General features: G+C 46.0%; 1 protein-coding gene across 2 annotated transcripts in view; it reads left to right on the forward strand.

Annotated features, from left to right (window-relative positions):
* LOC140119527 (interferon alpha/beta receptor 2-like) overlaps nt 1–22,147 on the forward strand; it is a 31,751-nt gene extending 9,604 nt beyond the window's left edge. For both annotated transcript variants that reach the window (XM_072138664.1, XM_072138666.1), the window contains exons 2-8: nt 4,516–4,619; nt 9,786–9,912; nt 14,488–14,657; nt 15,716–15,891; nt 17,773–17,941; nt 18,156–18,289; nt 21,221–22,147. In XM_072138664.1, the coding sequence (XP_071994765.1) occupies nt 4,574–4,619; nt 9,786–9,912; nt 14,488–14,657; nt 15,716–15,891; nt 17,773–17,941; nt 18,156–18,289; nt 21,221–21,883 (1,485 nt within the window). In that variant the 5' untranslated portion in view covers nt 4,516–4,573 and the 3' untranslated portion in view covers nt 21,884–22,147. The remainder of the gene's footprint in view (nt 1–4,515; nt 4,620–9,785; nt 9,913–14,487; nt 14,658–15,715; nt 15,892–17,772; nt 17,942–18,155; nt 18,290–21,220) is intronic.
* Nucleotides 22,148–24,828: the final 2,681 nt, after the last annotated feature.

Genomic DNA, 24,828 nt, shown 5'->3' on the forward strand with positions numbered 1-24,828 from the left:
TCTTCATAGTGAGGCCTGGATCCCCGGCCGTAGAACGCTTCTCACTCCTCCCCTCTTCATAGTGAGGCATGGATCCCCGGGCGGAAAACGCTTCTCACTCCTCCCCTCTTCATAGCGAGGCATGGATCCAAGGCCGTAGAACGCTTCTCACTCCTCCCCTCTTCATAGTGAGACCTGGATCCCCGGCCGTAGAACGCTTCTCACTCCTCCCCTCTTCATAGTGAGGCATGGATCCCCGGGCGGAAAACGCTTCTCACTCCTCCCCTCTTCATAGCGAGGCATGGATCCAAGGCCGTAGCACGCTTCTCACTCCTCCCCTCTTCATAGCGAGGCATGGATCCCCGGCCGTAGCACGCTTCTCACTCCGCCCCTCTTCATAGTGAGGCATGGATCCCCGGGCGTAAAACGCTTCTCACTCCTCCCCTCTTCATAGCGAGGCATGGATCCAAGGCCGTAGCACGCTTCTCACTCCTCCCCTCTTCATAGTGAGGCCTGGATCCCCGGCCGTAGAACGCTTCTCACTCCTCCCCTCTTCATAGTGAGGCTTGGATCCCTGGCCGTAGAACGCTTCTCACTCCTCCCCTCTTCATAGTGAGGCATGGATCCCCGGGCGGAAAACGCTTCTCACTCCTCCCCTCTTCATAGCGAGGCATGGATCCAAGGCCGTAGCACGCTTCTCACTCCTCCCCTCTTCATAGTGAGACCTGGATCCCCGGCCGTAGAACGCTTCTCACTCCTCCCCTCTTCATAGTGAGGCATGGATCCCCGGGCGGAAAACGCTTCTCACTCCTCCCCTCTTCATAGCGAGGCATGGATCCAAGGCAGTAGCACGCTTCTCACTCCTCCCCTCTTCATAGTGAGGCATGGCTCCCCGGCCGTAGCACGCTTCTCACTCCGCCCCTCTTCATAGTGAGGCATGGATCCCCGGGCGTAAAACGCTTCTCACTCCTCCCCTCTTCATAGCGAGGCATGGATCCAAGGCCGTAGCACGCTTCTCACTCCTCCCCTCTTCATAGTGAGGCCTGGATCCCCGGCCGTAGAACGCTTCTCACTCCTCCCCTCTTCATAGTGAGGCCTGGATCCCCGGCCATAGAACGCTTCTCACTCCTCCCCTCTTCATAGTGAGGCATGGATCCCCGGGCGGAAAACGCTTCTCACTCCTCCCCTCTTCATAGCGAGGCATGGATCCAAGGCCGTAGCACGCTTCTCACTCCTCCCCTCTTCATAGTGAGGCATGGATCCCCGGGCGGAAAACGCTTCTCACTCCTCCCCTCTTCATAGCGAGGCATGGATCCAAGGCCGTAGCACGCTTCTCACTCCTCCCCTCTTCATAGTGAGGCATGGATCCCCGGGCGGAAAACGCTTCTCACTCCTCCCCTCTTCATAGTGAGGCCTGGATCCCCGGCCGTAGAACGCTTCTCACTCCTCCCCTCTTCATAGTGAGGCCTGGATCCCCGGCCGTAGAACGCTTCTCACTCCTCCCCTCTTCATAGTGAGGCCTGGATCCCCGGCCGTAGAACGCTTCTCACTCCTCCCCTCTTCATAGTGAGGCCTGGATCCCCGGCCGTAGAACGCTTCTCACTCCTCCCCTCTTCATAGTGAGGCCTGGATCCCCGGCTGTAGAACGCTTCTCACTCCTCCCCTCTTCATAGTGAGGCATGGATCCCCGGGCGGAAAACTCTTCTCACTCCTCCCCTCTTCATAGCGAGGCATGGATCCAAGGCCGTAGCACGCTTCTCACTCCTCCCCTCTTCATAGTGAGGCCTGGATCCCCGGCCGTAGAACGCTTCTCACTCCTCCCCTCTTCATAGTGAGGCCTGGATCCCCGGGCGGAAAACTCTTCTCACTCCTCCCCTCTTCATAGCGAGGCATGGATCCAAGGCCGTAGCACGCTTCTCACTCCTCCCCTCTTCATAGTGAGGTAAGTTCCCTGGATCATGCTCAATTGTTTTCAGTGTATGGTACAGCGCTGCGTCTACAGGGACGTATATATGGCCACAAACATGCGCATACATTCAATCACACACACAAAGCTATTCTTCATAACCAGTCACAGGCGCAACTTTTCTCTTTGGTCCATTGTGACCTATTACTGGCCATGTGAAAGGGTTTAAGGACCTTGTAGTGATGCAGAAAGCATGTGATCCGTCACATTACTCTAAGGTAATGCATATGATATCCATGTCAGGACGGGTAGGGAGAAGGAGAGAGCAGTGCAGAGATTCTGCTCTCCGAGATCCGATGAAGTGCTGTGTCAGCGCTTCACCCGATCTCCAGCAGTGGGTCTAGTAGTGCTGGATCCTCCTGATTCCCACTATAAGACTTTTTCTTGCCAACAAGTGTGACTTGTGAAATGCAGCACTTACATACGTATAAGTAAAGCAACTGAATACTATGGTGCGGGTAGAGGCCTATGTTCATACATTACACACTTTTCAACTTTATTGGAGGTCCTACAAGCTGCTCCTAATATGTATATACCATATTTTTTGGACTATAAGGTGCACAAAAAAACCTGCACCTTATGTGTGCCTTATAGTCCAGATGAACCATACTTACAGACAACAGCTGCCTTGAACTGTGCACAGGTCTGCCACCTGCTGGTCATTCATCCTTACAATCAGGTGCGCCTTATAACCCGGTGCGCCTTATATATGAACCTAGACATTTATTGATGGTGCGCCTTATAGTCCGAAAAATACGGTAGTTAAAGGGATTGTGTATGAGGACCTGGGTCCAAAAACTATCCCCTACCTAGGACATAATTGCTATATATTCTGGGAGATTCGGCATTACACAGAATCAGATCTTTGAACCCTGTGTACAAATGACCTGTAAGGAGTCACAATAGGATGACCCCCCCCCTGGCCCGGGTGATGTCCCATAGTACCGGTACAGCATCACCAGTCTTGGTGGAAACTTCTAAAGGTATCTTATGATGATGTACTTGGCCTATGGGATGTTATTTTGGCTAAGAGGGATATGCTCCGCCCCCATGACTCCTCACGGGTCATTTGTATTGTATTTGTCTGTGTAATGCTGAATCTCCCAGAATATAGAAGGACATCCTAGTGATCCTATCACAGTCCTGGATAACAGGACTGCTTGTCGGCCTAAAACCTCATAACCGGTTCCCTCTGGCGACCCTGTGGCGCTCCTCAGGTGTTTCCTGCTCGACTGCATTTTTCTCGCTTCCTCCTAGGTTGTCTTTCTGTTTGTTTCACTGTAATCTCAGGTCCTGTCCTATTTTTGGATGTTTTGGCACACATTGAGGTCTTGGGTCGGGTCCCACGGTTTTTTTGCGTTTTACATCCAGGTTTATAAGTTTTTTGCTGACTGTTTTTGCTTTTTGTTGATTGGACACAAGGCACACGAAAATCATCACATGACCAGGGTTAAATTGAGGAAAGAAGCCAATGATATCATTTACGGATCCGCAAAAAACGGAGGACACTCGGATCAGTTTTGCAGACAGAGAACAAAAAAATGGGTCAGAAGCACAATGTAAAAATGGACCTACACTCCCGAGTCTGTGCACAGAGGTTTTGCGTGAAAGTGGCCTAAGGCTTCATGCACACGGCCGGGAGGAGGAGGGATGAGCGCTCTTCTCCCTCACCTCTCCATCGAAAGCTGTAAGATGGCAAAATATAGTCCTGTATTTTGCACGGTGGTCGTCCGGCTCAGTCACTATGTTCTCACTGTACCATGACCTGGTGCCTTAGGCTTCCATGTGGGGGCCATGATACGGCCACAAATTGTCATGCTGTACCACCCACCCCATACGCTCATGTGAATACAGGATAATTTGGAAGAAGGACAAGCTTCCTTCTCCTCTTACTTTTGCCTCTTAACATCCTCCCTCCCTCCTCATCTAGTTTTTCACTCTTCTGAACTCCATTTTGCTATTAAGAAGGACAGAAGCTCCCTGAGGTGTCAGATTACATAGAAGTCTGTGGAGAAGGGAGGGGGGAGCAGTGAGTCACAGCAGCTAGGTCTCCCCTTTCCATCTTAGTGGGATTATGACTAAACCAAACGTACAGTTTATTCAGGTTTTTACTAATTTAGCACAGTGTGAACCATTTCTATGAAGTAAAAATCTTTTCATGGGAGCTGCAACTGATTGTTTTTCATTTTTTTTTTTTAACCTCGTAAAGTCTTTAGAAATCCCCCATTTCTCATTTATAAAGTTTTTATTTTAACAAATAGATATTGTTCCCCGATCCCTTGTCTGTATGCTCAAGTTCTATTTTGGGTGATAATCCTGTATAAACGAGGTGAAGAGCAGTGTCCTGAACGCACACGCATTGCTGTGTGTATGCAAATGAGCATTTCGGTGCAGCATGGGCGTGGCTAGGGGATAACATGTAAGCTTGGGACAACCTGCTAAGCTATGGAGGTGCCGGGGCCCCCACCAATCTGATATTGCTGATGTGACATCTTGTTTTGCCGTACTATGGCCTCCGTTCCATCGTTTATGTCATGTATTTTATTTGTGGTTTTATTTTTCTCGTGCAGCTTTCACACCGAGGCGAGAAACAGGATGTGGCATTGCCTTTAATCGGCAGGTGGTACCATGGAGCCCAGAGCTGTGTTACTAGCCTGCTATCTTATGTTACAAGGTGAGTACTACAGGACCTACCGGTATGTAGGAAGGTTGGGTTGTTTTTTTATGATTTGTATCCAGATCACAAATAACACAGTAAAAAAGCTCTGACGATGAATGCACAGTGTGAACATAGTCTTAGTGCTATGACCAGTACACATGGGATCAATGCTGACACAGTGCATGGTGCGTAGGAACCACTTCCCCAAATACAGTGAAAAGACCTTCAAAGGAATTCACATGACCACGTCCATTTATACCCAAAAAAAAAAATTAGATCCACACTTCCCTACTCTGTTCTTTTTTGGTCAATGATTTGAACTATAGTCTATATTTTTGTAGCAATGTTAAGATTCTTGGTTGTTGGTGGAGACCCGTCGCTGTGTGGTCTCCCGTACACTGGTTGTTGGTGGAGACCCATCGCTGTGTGGTCTCCCATACACTGGTTGTTGGTGGAGACCCGCCGCTGTGTGGTCTCCCGTACACTGGTTGTTGGTGGAGACCCATCGCTGTGTGGTCTCCCATACACTGGTTGTTTGGTGGAGACCCGCCGCTGTGTGGTCTCCCATACACTGGTTGTTGGTGGAGACCCGCCGCTGTGTGGTCTCCCGTACACTGGTTGTTGGTGGAGACCCGTCGCTGTGTGGTCTCCCGTACACTGGTTGTTGGTGGAGACCCGTCGCTGTGTGGTCTCCCGTACACTGGTTGTTGGTGGAGACCCGTCGCTGTGTGGTCTCCCGTACACTGGTTGTTGGTGGAGACCCGTCGCTGTGTGGTCTCCCGTACACTGGTTGTTGGTGGAGACCCGTCGCTGTGTGGTCTCCCGTACACTGGTTGTTGGTGGAGACCCGCCGCTGTGTGGTCTCCCATACACTGGTTGTTGGTGGAGACCCGCCGCTGTGTGGTCTCCCGTACACTGGTTGTTGGTGGAGACCCGTCGCTGTGTGGTCTCCCGTACACTGGTTGTTGGTGGAGACCCGTCGCTGTGTGGTCTCCCGTACACTGGTTGTTGGTGGAGACCCGTCGCTGTGTGGTCTCCCGTACACTGGTTGTTGGTGGAGACCCGCCGCTGTGTGGTCTCCCATACACTGGTTGTTGGTGGAGACCCGCCGCTGTGTGGTCTCCCATACACTGGTTGTTGGTGGAGACCCGCCGCTGTGTGGTCTCCCATACACTGGTTGTTGGTGGAGACCCGCCGCTGTGTGGTCTCCCATACACTGGTTGTTGGTGGAGACCCGCCGCTATGTGGTCTCCAATACACTGCACATAGAAAGCAGAGAAAGATCTTCTTCATGACTCTCACAAGTATCAGCAGGAACATGTAGGAGAGCCCCGACACTCAGGGGGTCTGATAGAATCAGCCACCTCAGTCTAAGGACTCATTCGTGGGACAGTGACCGTACGTGGACTGACCACTGTGACCCCCCCTAAGTAATGGTAATGCCGAACTGTAATCATTATTACAGATGAAGGCTGCTATTTTACAGGGAAGAAGGGACTCCTTACATCATATATCACTATAATGCACGTCCTCTACACTTTGGTTGGTCCAGGAAACATGGTCACACACAGTCCATGTCTATTTTAGCCTTAAAGGGGTCACGGATCATGGCCCCCATGACATCATCGGCAGGCGGCGATCCGTTGCTATGACAGCCAGGGGCCTAGGTGAGACTCCCAGACATGTCACTAAGCACAATCTATAACCGTGTACCACACTTTTATAGATGTGTAACATCCAGAAACAAATCCAGCACTTTCACGGGAGATGCAGATAAAATCAGTGATTCTTTATTTTCAAGCTTTTAAAATCCATGGTACAGCAAAGTAGGAACGGTACAAATCAGACCTATGCTTAATCATGGTCTCACTTTTTTTATAGATCATCAAGAAAATCCCCAAATACTGCAGTACGGTATTATTGCAATGTACGGCAGGATCCATCAGATCCTCTAGGATTTAAGTAAATTACAGTTAAAAAAAAAAAAAATGAATAAAAACCTAAAAGCTCAAATCGCCCCCTTTCCTTAGAACAGATAAAATCCTTACACGTTAGGTATTGTCGCATCCCAAAAATGCCTGCTGTAGCAAAATATATAAAAATTGGTTATTCCCGGCGTTGAACCCCATAACGGAAAGTGTCGTCCAAATGTCCGAATCGCCACTTTTTTGCCATTTTGAAACCCGTAAAAATTTTAACAAAAAGCGATCAAATGGTTGCACCGTCTTCAAAATGGTCGCAATGAAAACGACATCTCGTCCCTCAAAAAATGACACCACACACAGCCCCGGACACTAGTATATGAAGAAGTGATTGGCCTCAAAATATGGCAAAATAAAGATTTTTTTTACATTTTTCTACCAAAACATAATAAAACCTATATAAATTTGGTAGGTGGGAGGTGTCATTTGGAGCGCACAGTGAAAGCCAAAAAAATAGGGACCAAAGGAAAATAGCGCAAATGTGTGTGACTGGAATTTTCTTCCAGCTTCCTGGTACATGTTATGGAATATTAAATACCATCACTAGGAAAGACAATTTGTTACACAGAAAGTTCGGCTCGGCTTTCTTGACATGTAAAGTCTTTTACCTCATCAGTCAGACATTCCTGATCATAAATGGCCGCAGATGGAGGGTCATGTGATCTCTTACTGACCATGAATTCATGAAAATAAGATAAAGGTCCTGGCAGGGCGATTGTATGTCCATGAACAATCATCCTGCCAAGACCTTAAAGGAAACCTACCAACAGGAATCTACCTATTAAGCTCATCTGAGGTAGGTTCCCTTTAACATCCTAAACCCTAAACTATAACAATTCGTAACCTAATCTACAGTTTATCTAAGAGAGGCTACTGGGGGAAAGGCTACTATACGCCCAAGTAGCCTTTGCTGTACCTGCGCTCCGGCAGAACTCTGCGCTTGCGCAGTAGCTCAGTCTTCAGTGCCGGCGGCAAGCGACTGTGCGCACGTCCGGCACCGCAGCCCGAGCTACACTTACTGCACAGAGACAATCGGTATAACTCATCGCCTTAAAAATCTGATCACCGTTAGTCCCTTCCCCCAAGAACCTGGAAAGGAGGTGGATGTTCCTAGTAGAGATTGCAGGAAGGGAATTGTCCCAGTGACTGTATGGCGATCATTTTGCAGAAGAATAGACAAAAAAAATAGCCTAAAATATGAGTATACAGTATTTTTCGGACTATAAGGCCCATCGGAGTATAAGGCGCACCATCAATAAATGCCTGCTAAAACGTCTAGGTTCATATATAAGGCGCACCTGATTATAAGGATGTATGACCAGCAGGTGGCAGACCTGTGCACAGTACAAGGCAGGTGTTGTCTGTAAGTACGGTTCATATATAAGGCGCACTAGACTATAAGGCGCACCTTTGATTTCTGAGAAAATCAAAGGATTTTTAGTGCACCTTAGAGTCCGAAAAATACGGTATATAAGACGTCTGTGGGAATCTCCGGCTGCTGTGTAGCCATATTATACAATATGGGTTTCCAGCCTACGCTGCGCTAATGTTCTCAACGTGCAGTTTTCGGTGTAAACCTCCGGATTTATCTTTAGAATATCTACAAGTGAGACTTGTGAAGGAGAAGGCGGGCAGCACACGATGGAACCATAGAGAATGACCTTGTAGGTGCAGTCCCTATTCAACCGCTTCTCTGGGGGGGGGGGGGGGGGGGGTATATTATTCTCATATATATATTCTCTAGGTGTATACATGTGAGATGAGTAGTAGGAGCGTGGGTGTAATACTCAGCCTTTATTTCATCGCAACTTCCTCATCGAAGAGAACCTCAGTTAACCTTGTGGTTAACCCCTGCAGTGGCGCATTCAGACGTGAAATTAAAAATGACACATCCCTTATACTCAGCGGTTCAGTAAAAATATGGAAATCTATGTAGCTTTGTTCTGTTTTAATAGATTTTAAGCTACTCTGCCTCCACAGGGACTTGTGAGAGAGATGCCGTCCATGGAAGTCGCTGAAGAGAATTCCTCAACTAACTCGTGCCCCCCCCCCTCTCTCGGGAATTCTCTACAGCGAGTCACAGAGCAAACAGCGTAGCTTGACTGTATGCTGGAGCTCCCCACCTTCATGACTTCATGAGGACATCAATAAAAGTCTTTTTTTTTTTTTTTTTGGAAGAACGGTGTCTCTTATCCCATGGATAGAGGCATCGAAATGGTATTGTGTATGGTTTGTGGGAAGTGGTGGGGGAAGGATCGCTGATGACAGGTTCCCTTTAATATCGTCCCTCTTCCCAGGCTATCAATGATGGGCACGATGAATCAGAAATTCTTGGGATGTCCTGCTGTATTGTTAGCGAACGACTAAAGTATTTCTGGTCACATCAGGAAATTCCGATTTCCTTGATATCCTGCAAAATGTCTCTGAACCAATTATATTAATATATATCAGGCCCTTCCTCCGGAACATCTCGGACATTATGGGGGTCATTTACTAAGGGCCCGATTCGCGTTTTCCCGACGTGTTACCCGAATATTTCCGATTTGCGCCAATTTCCCCTGAATTGCCCGGGGATTTTGGCGCACGCGACGGAAATCGGGGGGCGTGGACGAACAAAAACCCGACGGATTTGGAAAAAACCACCGCATCTAAAAAAAAAAAATTTGCCGCTTGGCACGCGCTTACCTTCACTCAGCCCGGCCCGGTGTACTCCAGCGCGTTCTGATGCTCTTCAGCGCAGCAGCGCCATCTGGTGGACGTCGGAGGAACTACCTTAGTGAATCCCAGCCGGACCCGAATCCAGCGCAGAGAATGCGCCGCTGGATCGCAAATGGACCGGGTAAGTAAATCTGCCCCTATAAGTATTAAACGGTATCCCCCCCACACCACCACCATGAAGTGCAGCTACTGGCGGAGCTCCAGCGATTCCTTAAGAACCTCAAGACTTGGAGCCGTAAGTGGAAACTTGACCGTTAATATGGCGCAAGATTCTGCAGGAATCCACATGGCAGCACATAACCCTATCCGTTATTATAGACCCCCCTGGGATTGTTTATGGCCTTGTTTGGAAGGTTCATAAGGCTTAATGTGTTCCTATAGAAGAAAAATTTTATAAAAATTTTGAAACTTTAAAAAAAAATATTTGATATATTGTTCTCTTCTTTTTTTTTTTTTTTTTTTTTGTCTACCCATCCTACAGTTTCCGCAGCTCTACTTCCTCCAAGGAACCTTAAACTCTCCTCCGAAAATTTCAAGCATGTCCTGACCTGGGAAGATCCCAACAACGAGTCTCTCATCTACTATAACGTGTTGTATTCTCAAATGTAGTAAGTTGGAAATAAGTTTATTAAAGCTGTGTTTACATGTGGAATTAGGGCTTTCTGCAGAGCTGGGGTTAAAGGGTTAAAGGGAACCCATCACCAGATTTTGCCCTATTTAACTTGGAACCCCCTCAGGTTGTGGATATAATGTCCTTTCTAGATTCTCTCTTGTATTTTACCTATAAAAAAAAAAAAAAAATCTCCTCCAAAGTTATATGCAAATGAAGAAGAGTCACTTTTTGCCTGAAATGAGACACCTTTAGAATCTGGAGGGGCTAGTGTTAGTTCAGATGCTCTATTTTCGGTTCTATAGAACCTGGAAATGTGGTGCTGGTGTCATATTAAAGATAAGAATGTAATTTTTCATATCACATCAGGCTTGTGGTTCTGTGATCTACAGATCGAGAGACACAGGCAGTAAAATACTGAGTTGGGAGTGTGAGCTGCAGATAAAGATCCAGTTCCCTCCTATTTGCTTGTATCTCCCGGTTCTGTAGATCACAGGACCACAAGCCTGACGTGATCTGAAAGACTAGATTATCTTTTAATAGGACACCATAAAATGTATGATTTGAGATACTAATGGAAGAAAAAGAGGCAGCTTTTAACCCTTTCCTTGCCAAGGAAGTGCCTCTTGTATCGTCACAGGGTGACATCTCTATAGCCAGTGACGCATGGCTTTTGCTTTAGCATGTAAATTCTTGTTGATTCTTGTTGTGTGTTGAGGTACATATAAATCCGCACACTTTGACTTATTGGGGCACATTTACTTACACGGTCCAGTCGCGATCCCGCAGCGCGTTGTCAGACGCTAATTCGGGTCTGCCGGGATTCACTAAGGTCCGTGCGCCCGATGTCCACCACTGAGGTCCGCCGGAGTTCACCTACTTCTTCCCGGTGCATGTAAGTGCTGATCTTGCGACACACATTCTTTTTTAAATTCCATGGTTGTTCCGAATCCGACGGCCACAATTGGTCTTGTCAATAACACGAAAATTTTTCCAGAAACGCCTGGCAGGGAAAGGCAAGGATAAACTTGACTTATCTCAGGCAAAATATGACTCTGCTCTGCTCATTTTCACAAGACCTTGGAGGAGATTTTGTTAAATAGTTAAGATGTCACAAAAAAGAGAGAATTCTAGAAAGGACATTTCATCCCCTACCTGAGGGGACTAGTTGTTTGATAGGGTAAATTTGGGTGACAGGTTCCCTTTGAGGCTAAAATCTGCATGGAAAACCTCATAAAATATGCACTTTTTAATGCAGATTTCAAGTGGATTTATCTATTTAGTGTTGTGTTTTTATTGTGTGTGGTTTTTTTCGTCATGCATTTTTTTTAACCTGTTTTGTTTCATCTGATCTGACATCATTTCACCAAAATCGGCAGGGAATCGGCAACTTGTGCAAATAGCCTAGAGGCTCTTTCAGGGGTATTTTGGGATTTAATGAGTATTTTCCACAACTGCAAGATGTGTCGTATTTACTTGATGTCATATCTTGATGATTGGTTTGGGTTTTTTTTGTTTTTTGCGGGGTCTCCGAAAGTCCTGAGGTTGAGGTCCTACTGTAAGACGCATGTTCCCTGCTGCTCCATTCATAGTTGATATCTGTCGCTCCATATGTATGAGGGAGAATGGACCCAGTTTTTGGGAATCGCTGAGGTTTTTTCCTGCAGCCGTGACCCTCAGAAGTCTGACTTTTCCTGTTGTTTCCCAACCCCTTTAACCTTCCAGTATTAGCATTATGACTGATCCCGGACGCCGGTGTTGGGTCTGTTTTGTTTGTTCCTTTTTTTTTATGACATGATTTATACTTGTACCGACCTAAAATTCCGGAAATGTTCTGGTTTAATTTTGGCCACCATTACAGTAGGCGGACACTTCCTGTTCTGTGGAGATCAGTCATTTCCTTATCATCACGGACTCCAATGACGAGTAACACTACTAACATTTAGCACTGGATCTATGGCTGATGATGGGGGATGATGAATGTGAGCTGTGACATGACCTCCACTATGCTATCCCATAGGAGTCATTTCCACACGGGATGATTTGATTTTGGTCAGGAAACTTGACCACAGTAAAAAAAAAAACTACAAAAACTGAAATTAAAATGAAAAAAAAAAAAAAAAAAATTTTACAGATTCAAAAAATGTATATGAATCATCTGGTTTTCAATAATAATGAAGCAAAATTCTAGTTGAAACTTCCCCTTTAAATTCTAAGAGTCTCGCTACAACGTTTAGTCTTTGTTCTCCTTGAGTGATCGCACCTGGATAGAGAATTTCAGTAAAAATAAAATAATAGCTCAAGCATAATGATGTGTCCGTCCTTGTAGTATCAGGAAAACATCCTCCTCCTCCTCCTCCTCCTCCTCCTCCTCTGTAGCAATTAGCAAGATCCAACAAGAGGAACCTTGATTCTCACAACTGCAATTCATGTCCATAACATCGGTAAGATAAAAATGAGCATGAGGAGTAGCACTTATTTTATGAAATGTTATATGTATTCTGGATTTTTAGCAGTTTTCCCCTCTGCAGTCTCCATCTCTAATTCTCAGTTGTCTCTGTGCTAGTAGTTGGAGACCGGCTGCTGTCATGTCTCCCATACACTGCACATAGGAAATGGAGTAGAATCTGTTCCATAATTCTCTCTCTCTCATCAGCATCAACGTTCAGAACTTGGTAGAATAAAGCACTTACTATTAGCTCCAGCACCCTCAGTCACTGCTCTCTCAGCTCCTTCTCACTCCTAACCCTCCTTCATCTCCATAGACTATCATGAAATATCGTGAAATATGATTGAGGACGGCATAATTTGATGGGACAACATCCGAACATGTAGTGCTAGCGTTCACACACATTTTGAAGACTTTCTTTTTTTTTTTTCCTTCTCAAAAAAAGCGCCAAGCAACTTGGAAACCACGATGGGTTACCACGAGCTGGTTATAACTGATAACTAATAACAACTAGGCACACTGTAGGCACACCAGGCAGTTAGGTACCACCCGTTGACTGTTGGCACAATAGCCAGTTACGTAGCACATCTGATGACTGTAGCACAACCAGTGACTGTCGGAAGACTGGGCATTCATGGAGCACACCCGGTGACTGTAGACACGCCAGGTGGTACGGAGCACACCCAGTGACTGTAGACACGCCAGGTGGTACGGAGCACACCCAGTGACTGTAGACACACCAGGTGGTACGGAGCACACCCAGTGACTGTAGACACACCAGGTGGTACGGAGCACACCCAGTGACTGTAGACACGCCAGGTGGTACGGAGCACACCCAGTGACTGTAGACACACCAGGTGGTACGGAGCACACCCAGTGACTGTAGACACACCAGGTGGTACGGAGCACACCCAGTGACTGTAGACACGCCAGGTGGTACGGAGCACACCCAGTGACTGTAGACACGCTGGGCGCTATGGAGCACACCCAGTGACTGTAGACACGCCAGGTGGTACGGAGCACACCCAGTGACTGTAGACACGCCAGGTGGTACGGAGCACACCCAGTGACTGTAGACACGCTGGGCGCTATGGAGCACACCCGGTGACTGTAGACACGCTGGGCGCTATGGAGCACATCCGGTGACTGTAGACACGCTGGGCGCTATGGAGCACATCCGGTGACTGTAGACACGCTGGGCGCTATGGAGCACATCCGGTGACTGTAGACACGCTGGGCGCTATGGAGCACATCCGGTGACTGTAGACACGCTGGGCGCTATGGAGCACATCCGGTGACTGTAGACACGCTGGGCGCTATGGAGCACACCTGGTGACTGTAGACACGCCAGGTGGTACGGAGCATACCCAGTGACTGAAGATAAGCTGGGCACTATGGAGCACCCCGGTGACTGTACACAAGCCATGGGGTTGCAGAGCGCACCGGTGACTGTAGACACGCCAAGTGGTTGCGGAGTGCACTCGGTGACTGAAGACATGCCAAGTGGTTGCGGAGTGCACTCGGTGACTGAAGACATGCCAAGTGGTTGCGGAGTGCACTCGGTGACTGAAGACATGCTGGGCACTATGGAGCACACCTGGTGACTGTAGACAAGCCAAGCGGTTGCGGAGCACACCCGATGACTATAGACAAGCCAAGTGGTTGCGGAGCACACCCGGTGACTGTAGACAAGCCAAGTGGTTGCGGAGCACACCCGGTGACTGTAGACAAGCCAAGTGGTTGCGGAGCACACCTGGTGACTGTAGACATGCTGGGCACTATGGAGCACCCCGGTGACTGTAGACAAGCCAAGCGGTTGCAGAGCACACCCGATGACTATAGACAAGCCAAGTGGTTGCGGAGCACACCCGGTGACTGTAGACAAGCCAAGTGGTTGCGGAGCACACCCGGTGACTGTAGACAAGCCAAGTGGTTGCGGAGCACACCTGGTGACTGTAGACATGCTGGGCACTATGGAGCACCCCGGTGACTGTAGACAAGCCAAGCGGTTGCAGAGCACACCCGGTGACTGTAGATACTCCGGGCAGTTAGCGTGGGGTTAATAAATACTACGACCAAGCAGTTTTATTAATGTACTTACCTGAATTTTCTTTGCTTTCTTAGCCAGAAGAATGTGACGGTCAAGGACTGCGCCAATATAACAGAGCGGTGCTGCGACCTGACCAAGTACTTCCCCAGTATCACACAAACTTACAGAGTACATGTCCGAAGCTTCACCGACCGAGAATCTCCAAAAGCTTCCGGAGCTGTCAACATGACTCCAATTCAAGACAGTAAGTTGATGTAGGAAACAGCCCATTCACCAAGCTGTTTTTTAAGCTCCTCCTTCCAAAAGCAATAAATTAACTATTTTTACCTTTTCATTCTGTTGTTTGGGGGCTTATTTTCTGACATCCATGGAGATGAACGGGTTAGGGTGTCTTGCTTTTTACTTTCAACAAAACTTTATTGATAAGCAAAAAGATGCCTTACAATAGGATATACTCCTGCTTTTTAGAGCAGATTTGGTTTTTAAGTTTTAAAAACACTTAAACCTAGTGGAAACGGGAGAGCTCCCCCACCTGGATTTATCAAGCCTACTGGTACGCTTAAATATACAGCAGGGAGGGGAGGGGGTACTTTCTGACAGGTTTTGTTTTTATAAAAATATAAAAAAACGTAATGGAAACATTTTTTTAAATTTTTTTTATTGATAACAGTTTGGCGACTGATTAAGTTTCTTACTTTTTGTTTTTAGTTTTAGATGTGCCTAGAGAAAAAGGGGTTCTTAAAGGGGCTGTCGGAAGTTACATTTTTGGCCCTAAGGGTGCTGTCACACGGTGCGTTCTTGGACCATCGCGTCTTTGTATGTTCACAGCTGCTTACACTTCCAGAAATGAAGGGAAACTGATGCAAACCAGCCAAACGCATGGTAAACATACAAAAACACACCGAGAACGTTCTAAGAACTGTCCAAGAACGTGTGACAGCACCCAATCCACACAAAAATATATGATGGTACCGGAGACGCCCGGGTGCTGTGCCTATTTCTGGCACATCTGTACATGAATTGAGTTGCAGGGCTTGACCCGCCACGCCATGAATAAAAGGAGGCGCAACCCTGTGATTGGTGGTGGCTCCCAGGGGTTGGACCTCCACCGGTCAGATCATCAAACCTATCTACAGGATGACAATCTGGAGACAACCCCTCCCACCGGTGATTGCATGGACTCGACCACTATGACTATACAAAGCATAGGACCAATTTGTCCTAAAATTGATCTCTTTAGGAGTCCATGACTGGACCGATGATGAAAGTAATGAAGCCATGTGTGATGTGTTTTATCTCCAGCTATCCTAGGTCCCCCGAACGTCAGTATCGTCGCGTGTAATTGCTGCATCCAAGTTTCTATCCAACCTCCGGTCTCTCATCTGTGGAGCAATGAAGAGCAGCAGTATCTAAGCCTGGTCAGTGATACGGTCTACCCAATCCTCATATGCACAGTTAAAATCAAGTACATGACAGAGGTAAGTAGCCCGCTTTCTTCTTCTTCTTTTTTTTTTTTTTTGAGGAGGGGGGGGGGGGGCAGTTCACTTTGTATACAGAAGTTTATACACCATTAACCCCTTAGGTATAAGGGATGTATGAAGAGGGCTCATGGGCTGAGTCCTCTTCATACAGAGGTGGGGGTTTTTGCATTTTGCACAAAACCCCCACCGCTAATAACCGCGGTCGGTGCTTGCACCGATCGCGGCTATTAACCCCCTAAACGCCGCCGGCAAAGTTGCTGGCGGCGTTTAAAAGACGGCGGCGCGCGGGCGCCGCCATCTTTTTTTCGATAGCCACGCCCCCGAACGTCATCGGGGGGCGGCGATCGGTTGCCATGGTAGCCTCGTGTCTTCTTTTGACACGAGGCGATCTGGCAGCTGCAGATTCGTTACAATGAGCCAGTGGCTCATTGTAATGAATGTGCTGCAAAAATGCCATATATTGCAATACAGAAGTATTGCAGTATATGGTAGCAGCGATCTGACCATCTAGGGTTAATGTACCCTAGATGGTCTAAAAGATAGTGAAAAAAAAAAAAAAAAAAAAAGTTTAAAAAATAAAAAAAATTAATAAAATATTAAAAGTTCAAATCACCCCCCTTTCCCTAGAACGGATATAAAACATAACAAACAGTAAAAATCACAGACATATTAGGTATCGCCGCGTCCCAAAATGCCCGATCTATCAAAATATAAAAACGGTTACGGCCGGCGGTGACCTCCGAGGCGGGAAATGGCGCCCAAATGTCCGAAATGCGACTTTTACACCTTTTTACATAACATAAAAAATGAAATAAAAAATGATCAAAATGTCGCACAGACCTCAAAATGGTAGCAATGAAAACGTCGCCTCATTTCGCAAAAAATGACCCCTCACACATCTCCGTGCGCCAAAGTATGAAAAAGTTATTAGCATCAGAAGATGGCAAAAAATTTTTCTTCTTTTTTGTACACATTCGTTTAATTTTTGAAAATGTATTAAAACACAATAAAACCTATATAAATTTGGTATCACCGCGATCGCACCGAACCAAAGAATAAAGTAGGCGTGTTATTTGGAGCGAAGAGTGAAAGTCGTAAAAACTGAGCCCACAAGAACGTGACGCACGTGCGGTTTTTTTTTCAATTTTTCCACATTTGGAATTTTTTTTCAGCTTCGCAGTACACGGCATGTTAAAATAAATAACATTACGGGAAAGTAAAATTTGTTACGCACAAAATAAGCCCTCACACAGGTCTGTACACGGAAAAATGAAAAAGTTATGGATTTTTGAAGTTGGAGAGCGAGAAATGAGGTGAAAAACCCTCCGTCCTTAAGGGGTTAAAGGAGTTCAGTTATTTCCCATTCCCACCATGTGTGGGATCCATTTAGATCAAGGGAGGAGCTGACCCGTTAGATTTATGTCCCCTCTCCGAATTAATCTTGCACTAAGCTGCAATACTCACCACGTACTAAGATTGAATCCTTATATTTCCGAAACAGGGAAAATGATGTATCCTATACCTAAACAAGTAATGGGTGAGGGGCCATTTATCTGGATCAATGGCAGGTTTATCCAACGGGTCACGTAGCAGATCAAAGATGAGCCGCAATGACAATACGAGAATATTGCGATTGTCATTCTGATTTACATAAAGAGGATACAAATTAGGTGATGACCTTCTTCAGATCAAAATTGGCGGTCACACTGTCCCCTTCGACCACCTCACCTTTTGTATCCATATTAGTGTATCAGTACACGAGGGAATACGTCTGTGCCCTCCATCGTAAAGACACGTTGCGAATCACAATGTGATGTGGATCCAGCCCTAATGTTAGCAATAGTCTGGTTTGTAACTCGGATACTTTATCATTGACAGGTCTCATCCTATGAGAAAGAGATGATCTCTGACAACTATACGTTTACCCAACCCAACCTGCTGCCCAACGCCAACTACTGCGTGTCCGTATCCGTAAGTGCGACGCTAAACGGAAAACCCTCAATACCATCCGAATGGAAATGTGTAGTCACCGAATACCATGTGAGCGGTAAGTGCTTGGCCTTTGGGAAGGTTATTAATAGTTTTGGGCAGAGAATCGCCTTCAGCCCTCAGTCAGTAGACAATATCTGGTAGCCCCCTGTGGTTATCACAAGGTCCTTAGATGCCATCACTGAGGTGTTGACGGATCCTAAATAGATTATGATTTTTTTATGTTTGTTTTATTCAAAAATCATCCAAAAACATTAATTTTGTTCCCGCAGAGAGCAGTAAAGTGTACATCATTGTGGCTGCAGTCTGCGGAGTCTTGCTCTTCGCCGGTTTGGTCCTGCTCCTGGTTGGATTGGACTTTACGGGATATATCTGCAGGACAAAGACTATTATCCCAAAAGTGTTGGTATGTATATAGTTTTATGGTTTGCTTTTTGTAAGTGATGTATAAGGGAGGTGACCGATTCACGCTACACCAAAGTCTGGTGGTGCCCCCCTCCCCCCCCCCCCCCCATTAAGTATACAGATCTTATAGGAGTATTCTGGGAACATGATGTTATCCCCTGGCTCTGCTATGGGACTTTCCTAGATCTTGAGAATGGGGGTTTGTTGTGTACCACCTGGATAGGTGATAAGTTATTGCTAGGGGAACCACTGCTGATCATGAAAATGGTCGTCTGATGTACCCCCCCCAAATGAGCAGAGCACATCACAGCTCTTAGCTACTTCCATCAGCACCATCGGCGCATGTGCAACTATCTGTTCATGTCTGTTCATGTGGGGGTAGATCAGACAACCTTTTTTTATGATCAGTTGGGGTCCCAGCAGTTGAACCCCCACCAATTAGTAGGTTATCCCCTATTCTGTGGATAGCAGATAGCTTCATGGTGCTGAAAAGAAAAGAGAACTGCTGATCTATAACGCTGCTATATAATGACATGACCACATAAGGTGAACAACGTCTGCCTCCGGGGATTGGGAATATCCCCTAATTACTTCTGTGTTCAAGGAACTTTGAATAGATCAGCAGTACAATGTCTGTACATGAAGATTAACACAGATATACAGCATATATACACACACATCCATCATATACAACATACACTCCGATATACAGCATATATACACACACATCCAGTATATACAACATACACTCCGATATACAACATATATACACACACATCCAGTATATACAACATACACTCCAATATACAGCATATATACACACACATCCAGTATATACAACATACACTCCGATATACAGCATATATACACACACATCCAGTATATACAACATACACTCCGATATACAGCATATATACACACACATCCAGTATATACAACATACACTCCGATATACAGCATATATACACACACATCCAGTATATACAGCATACACACATATACGGCATATATACACACATCCAGTATACACAGCATACACACATATACAGTATATATACAGCATACAAACACATACAGTATATAGAACATACACACACATATACAACATATATACACATACATCCAGTATATACACCATAAACGCACATATACAGCATATATACACACACATCCAGTATATACAGCATACACACATATACAGCATATATACACACATGCATCCAGTATATACAACATACACACAGATATACAGTATATATACAGCATACACACACATCCAGTATATAGAGCATACACACACATATAAAACATATATACACATACATCCAGTATATACACCATAAACACACATATACAGCATATATACAAACACATCCTGTATATACAGCATACACACATATACAGTGTATATATACAGCACACACACACATACACAGCATGTACACACATGCATCCAGTATATACAACATGAACACATATACAGCATACATACACACATACACCGCATATATACATACACACAAGTGCCATAATTATACTCCCCCACCTTCATCCATGTCACTCTGTCGTCACGTCGCATTCACATATACAGTATAGGAGACATAGTTTTCTCCGTTGTTTCGGAAATAAAAGGGGTTCCCTGGATTTAATGTCAGTACACTGAGTGGCTGTGGTGAGTACTGTAGCTTAGTTCAAGACTAATTCGTGTAGGGGACATAAATCTAACAGGTCAGCGCCTACCTTAATCTAAACGGTATATCCACCCATCCCACACATGTGGCGGAAAGGAAATAACTTATGATAATTACTGAACTTGGGCCGACTCCTTTAATGGTGTATAAACTTCCCGTTTACACACGTGCTGACAATGAGGGGTATAGTGCTGCAGTTGGTTTGTAGTCTGTTACCATGGACACACATGACTCTGCACAGGAGCTGGTAGTGCATTTTTCCTAAAACCTAATGCATTATTTTAATTTCGGATGCAGTTCAGCAATGAAAGAGATCTTCGTTATTGTGGAGGCTGCGGAGTTTGTCTGCAGATTATAATTATTAACATTTCATAGATATCTCGCGTTCTGAGTGTTTCACCGCTTCATGGCCTCGCATCAAAGTGACCCGTCCCAGCGGTATGTCAAGGTCGTCGGGAGGGAGGTTTTCTTGATAACACTAGGGCTTTGCCTAAAATGTTTTACACTAGATAACTACATGTGGATGTGAAAAGTAATAGTGTAATAGTAGCTTCTTGTATATTATATAAAGGACTTTTTTGGGAAATGTTAAATGGGCAAAGGCAGACTTTTTTAACCATGAAAATTTGCTTTAAAAGAAAACCTGACACCAGGAATGTGATTTTTAGCTGGTGACAGGTTCCAATAGCCTCTGCTGGTTTTAATGATGCCTTTGTCAGCATTGTGATTCATTTCAGTACTTTATAATAGTTTATTCACATTACCCAGCTCCCCGCCACCAGCGTGTGGTGAGTCATGGAGGTGTAGCAGCTGTAGTTTGTTCACGTTATCCGCATTCGGGCTTTCAGACTTATGTCCTATATATTGGGCTATATTCACACGAAGGTGTGTTCCCCGTACCATCGCCGCCCCTCTCCATAGTGATATATGGCGCACGGCGCTGTATTCTGGGGACATGTCCTATCTTTCTCCAGGCTATGGAATGGTACGGTGCTGCGCGTGTGCTGCACCGTACCACTCCCGTTTGGCCCCGTGTGCCCATTGCCGTCTATGGAGGATGTATACAGGGCTTATATCCATGGGCCATATATACATCCCCCATATGGCAGTGTGAATGTAGCCTTAGACAGTATCGGGCAGATTCTTTGTGGAATCCGTAGAGCGGATGGGGCATTCATTCTATTGTACAAGTGTCTATCCTTTGCATAACCAAACCATATTCTGTTTTCTTCCTCTTCAAGAAATCGTTGCCCTCGTCTGAGAGTACGTTCACAGACAGAAGTGAAGTTCCCTCCCCGGCAGAGTCTCTGACTGTGGAAATTATCAGTCGAAAATCTGAGACGGAGCAAAAGTCGGAAAGCGAGAATAAAAGTTTTGAAGAAGGCTATACAAACCGAAAGAGACTTCTTCTAGTCAGCGACGGGAGCAGCACTATGGCCAGTGGAGAACTTCCTTCTGGTGGCTCGTCCTCCAATGAGTCAAGTGGACAAGCCACCAGCTCCACCGAGGAAGACGTCTCTGCGGGACATCTAGTAGAAGGGACGTCTTCTGTTGTCTCTGAACTTGGAAGCTTTTCCGGTGGTGCACGGACCACTGGTGCCATAGAGGACTCCTCCAACCTGCCCATCAACACCAGTGGGGTCTTCAATATAAATCTGAACTCTGTTGCCATAGCCGACCCTGCTAATGTCTGGACTCGTGGGAAACTAGAAGAAGTGCCTCGAGAGGTAGCAGAAGACTCTGCCAAAGCTGGGATTGTACCGCACCAACACAATGTTGGCATCTGTTTAGGCACCGATGACCTGGAAGATGAGGAGAACTGTAGTGATTATGAGGAGGAACAGGACATTTCGGAGAATAGTGACTCCGATAGCCACCTCATATCGGGCTACATGAGAAGATGAGTTTGATTCCATCCTGTGCTTATTTTTATAAACTTTATATACTGTAACACTCATTCATCCGTCTTCAACGTGAAGTAGTGACTGTCCTGTCCAATAGGTGCACCAAGATGGCGGATCAGAGGTTACACTTCTATACAGATCTGTTGTATATAACTCCTATCCAAAAGTATTAGAGGCATTACTAGTGCTCTCCAAAATCTGTACCAGACCCTGCTATATAGTGGAACGTTCACCTTATGGACCCCCTAAGTCTCTCTCTCTCTCTCTTTCCTTTTTTCTCTTTTTTTTTTCTCTTTTTTTTTTCTCTTTTTTTTTCTCTTTTTTTTTTTCTCTTTTTTTTTTCTCTTTTTTTTTTCTCCTTTTTTTTTTCTCTTTTTTTTTCTCTTCTCTTTTTTTTTTCTCTTTTTTTTTTTCTCTTTTTTTTTTCTCTTTCCCCTGCGCCGCTGTCTGGACAGGTTTACATTTCGTCTCCCCCGTCTGTTGTTCACCACTTTCAGAATGCATTTTTATACAAGTATTATTTTTACATTGTCAACAAAATAAAAAAAAAAGTCAAAATATTCAATTCTGCCCAATTTTCTAAAATACAGTTGGTTAATTGTTTGGGGGAGAAGGTTGGAAATCCCATTTACAATGTCTGGTCTGCCACAAGTGTTGCCTCAGGGGCTCCCATACCCTGGAGACATCCACAGATCTAGACCCCCACAGTACAAGTACATGATGGAAGTGCTACTTACCCATTATTACAGTATAGTAACTGCAGAAAATCTCGTGGCTTATTGGGTCCAGGATTTTCCTGCAGATCAGCCTTTCATCTTTGGTGAAAAAAAAAAAGTTCCTGCAATGCCCTCCAGGAGGTGACTGGAGAAGAATGACAAAAATGGATGTGATGGGGAAAAAAAGGTGATAATGAAAGAAGAGAAGTTCCTGTATCACTGGACACTGAAAGCAATGGTGGATCTTCATAGAGGTGGTATGGGCGGGCGCCTGGGGCCTCTGTCTTTCAAAGGGCCCACCATGCCTTAAAAAAACCTTCTATACTCACCTTCCGGCTTGTCCCTGGCTCCGTCTTCTCCTCGCGGCTCAGTCTACTGTCCTGGGCGCGCAACCTATTACGCGGTTGTGTCACGGTGCTGCACGGCCGGCAGGAGACAACGAAGCCGAGCGGTGAGTATAGAGGGTTTTTTTTTTTTAAAGCGGGCTCTGCTGTGGACATTTCATTAATAGGAAATGGGCCAGGCGCTGTGGACATTCTGTAAAGGGGGGGGGGATCTGCTGTGAACATTTCAGTAAAGGGGGGGCATCTGCTGTGAACATTTCAGTAAAGGGGGGGCATCTGCTGTGAACATTTTAGTAAAGGGGGGGCATCTGCTGTGAACATTTCAGTAAAGGGGGGGCATCTGCTGTGAACATTTCAGTAAAGGGGGGGGGCATCTGCTGTGAACATTTCAGTAAGGGGGGGGCATCTGCTGTGAACATTTCAGTAAAGGGGGGGGCATCTGCTGTGAACATTTCAGTAAAGGGGGGGCATCTGCTGTGAACATTTCAGTAAGGGGGGGCTCGTTATATCACACAGGTGCACGGCTCGTTATATCACACAGGTGCGCGGCTCGTTATATCACACAGGTGCGCGGCTCGTTATATCACACAGGTGCGCGGCTCGTTATATCACACAGGTGCGCGGCTCGTTATATCACACAGGTGCACAGCTCGTTATATCACACAGGTGCACGGCTCGTTATATCACACAGGTGCGCGGCTCGTTATATCACACAGGTGCGCGGCTCGTTATATCACACAGGTGCACAGCTCGTTATATCACACAGGTGCACAGCTCGTTATATCACACAGCTCTGTTTACTCTCTATGATACTAACGAGCCGTGCACCTGTGTGACATAACGGGCCGCGCACCTGTGTGATATAACGAGCCGAGCACCTGTGTGATATAACGAGCCGAGCACCTGTGAGACCATGGTCAGATTTCTGGCCTCTGTAAGTAAACACAGAATTCTATAGAATGACAGCAAGCAGAGATTTAGAAAACCGCAAGTAATTGATATAGAAAGTATATTGGAAATTTGTATAACTTTTCATTATTCAAACAATATCCATTAAGTCCTAACATCCGGGCACATGTTTTTTGGACACCCTAGTTGGGTGTACAGCCCAGGGTTCATGGGGCACTTAATCCGCCACTGATTGCACAGGGAGGGGTAACAACAGAATGTGACCCGTAGTCATGGCGATAACATGAAGAAAACTTACGGTATCCTTTCACAGCGGTTACTAGGCCCCGCACATGAGGAGGGATATCAATGATTAGTGAGAGGTGATAACATGGAGAAAGGTTCCTGTATCCTAATACTGGAGGGGCCGGACACTGCCCGGAGGAGGAATAACAAGGGTTACACAGGTAGATTCCTCCATACCCCAAAACATAGAGACCCCAGACCTCACCCTATAAAAATACAGATGTCAGATCAGACCAGACACCCCCCACCATCAATTATCTTCTCTTTATCCATCAGCAGATCCCAGACTTTTCAACAGACTCCTAAAAGTTTGGAGATTATTTATCTGTATGGTCTGGGGGCTGGATACAGCGAGATGATGATGATGATGTTCAGCGTAATACTTGTGGCCTTAGGCCGCATTCACACAACCGTAGTGGGGGGGGGGGGGTGAGGTTGAGGGGTGACACAAGAGCTTACAGTCTATGAGGATGAGGGGGTGACACAAGAGCTTACAGTCTATGAGGATGAGGGGTGACACAAGAGCTTACAGTCTATGAGGATGAGGGGGTGACACAAGAGCTTACAGTCTATGAGGATGAGGGGGTGACACAAGAGCTTACAGTCTATGAGGATGAGGGGATGACACAGGAGCTTACAGTCTATGAGGATGAGGGGGTGACACAAGAGCTTACAGTCTATGAGGATGAGG

Source organism: Engystomops pustulosus, chromosome 2 (genome assembly GCF_040894005.1).
Source record: "Engystomops pustulosus chromosome 2, aEngPut4.maternal, whole genome shotgun sequence".
Lineage (NCBI taxonomy): Eukaryota > Metazoa > Chordata > Amphibia > Anura > Leptodactylidae > Engystomops > Engystomops pustulosus.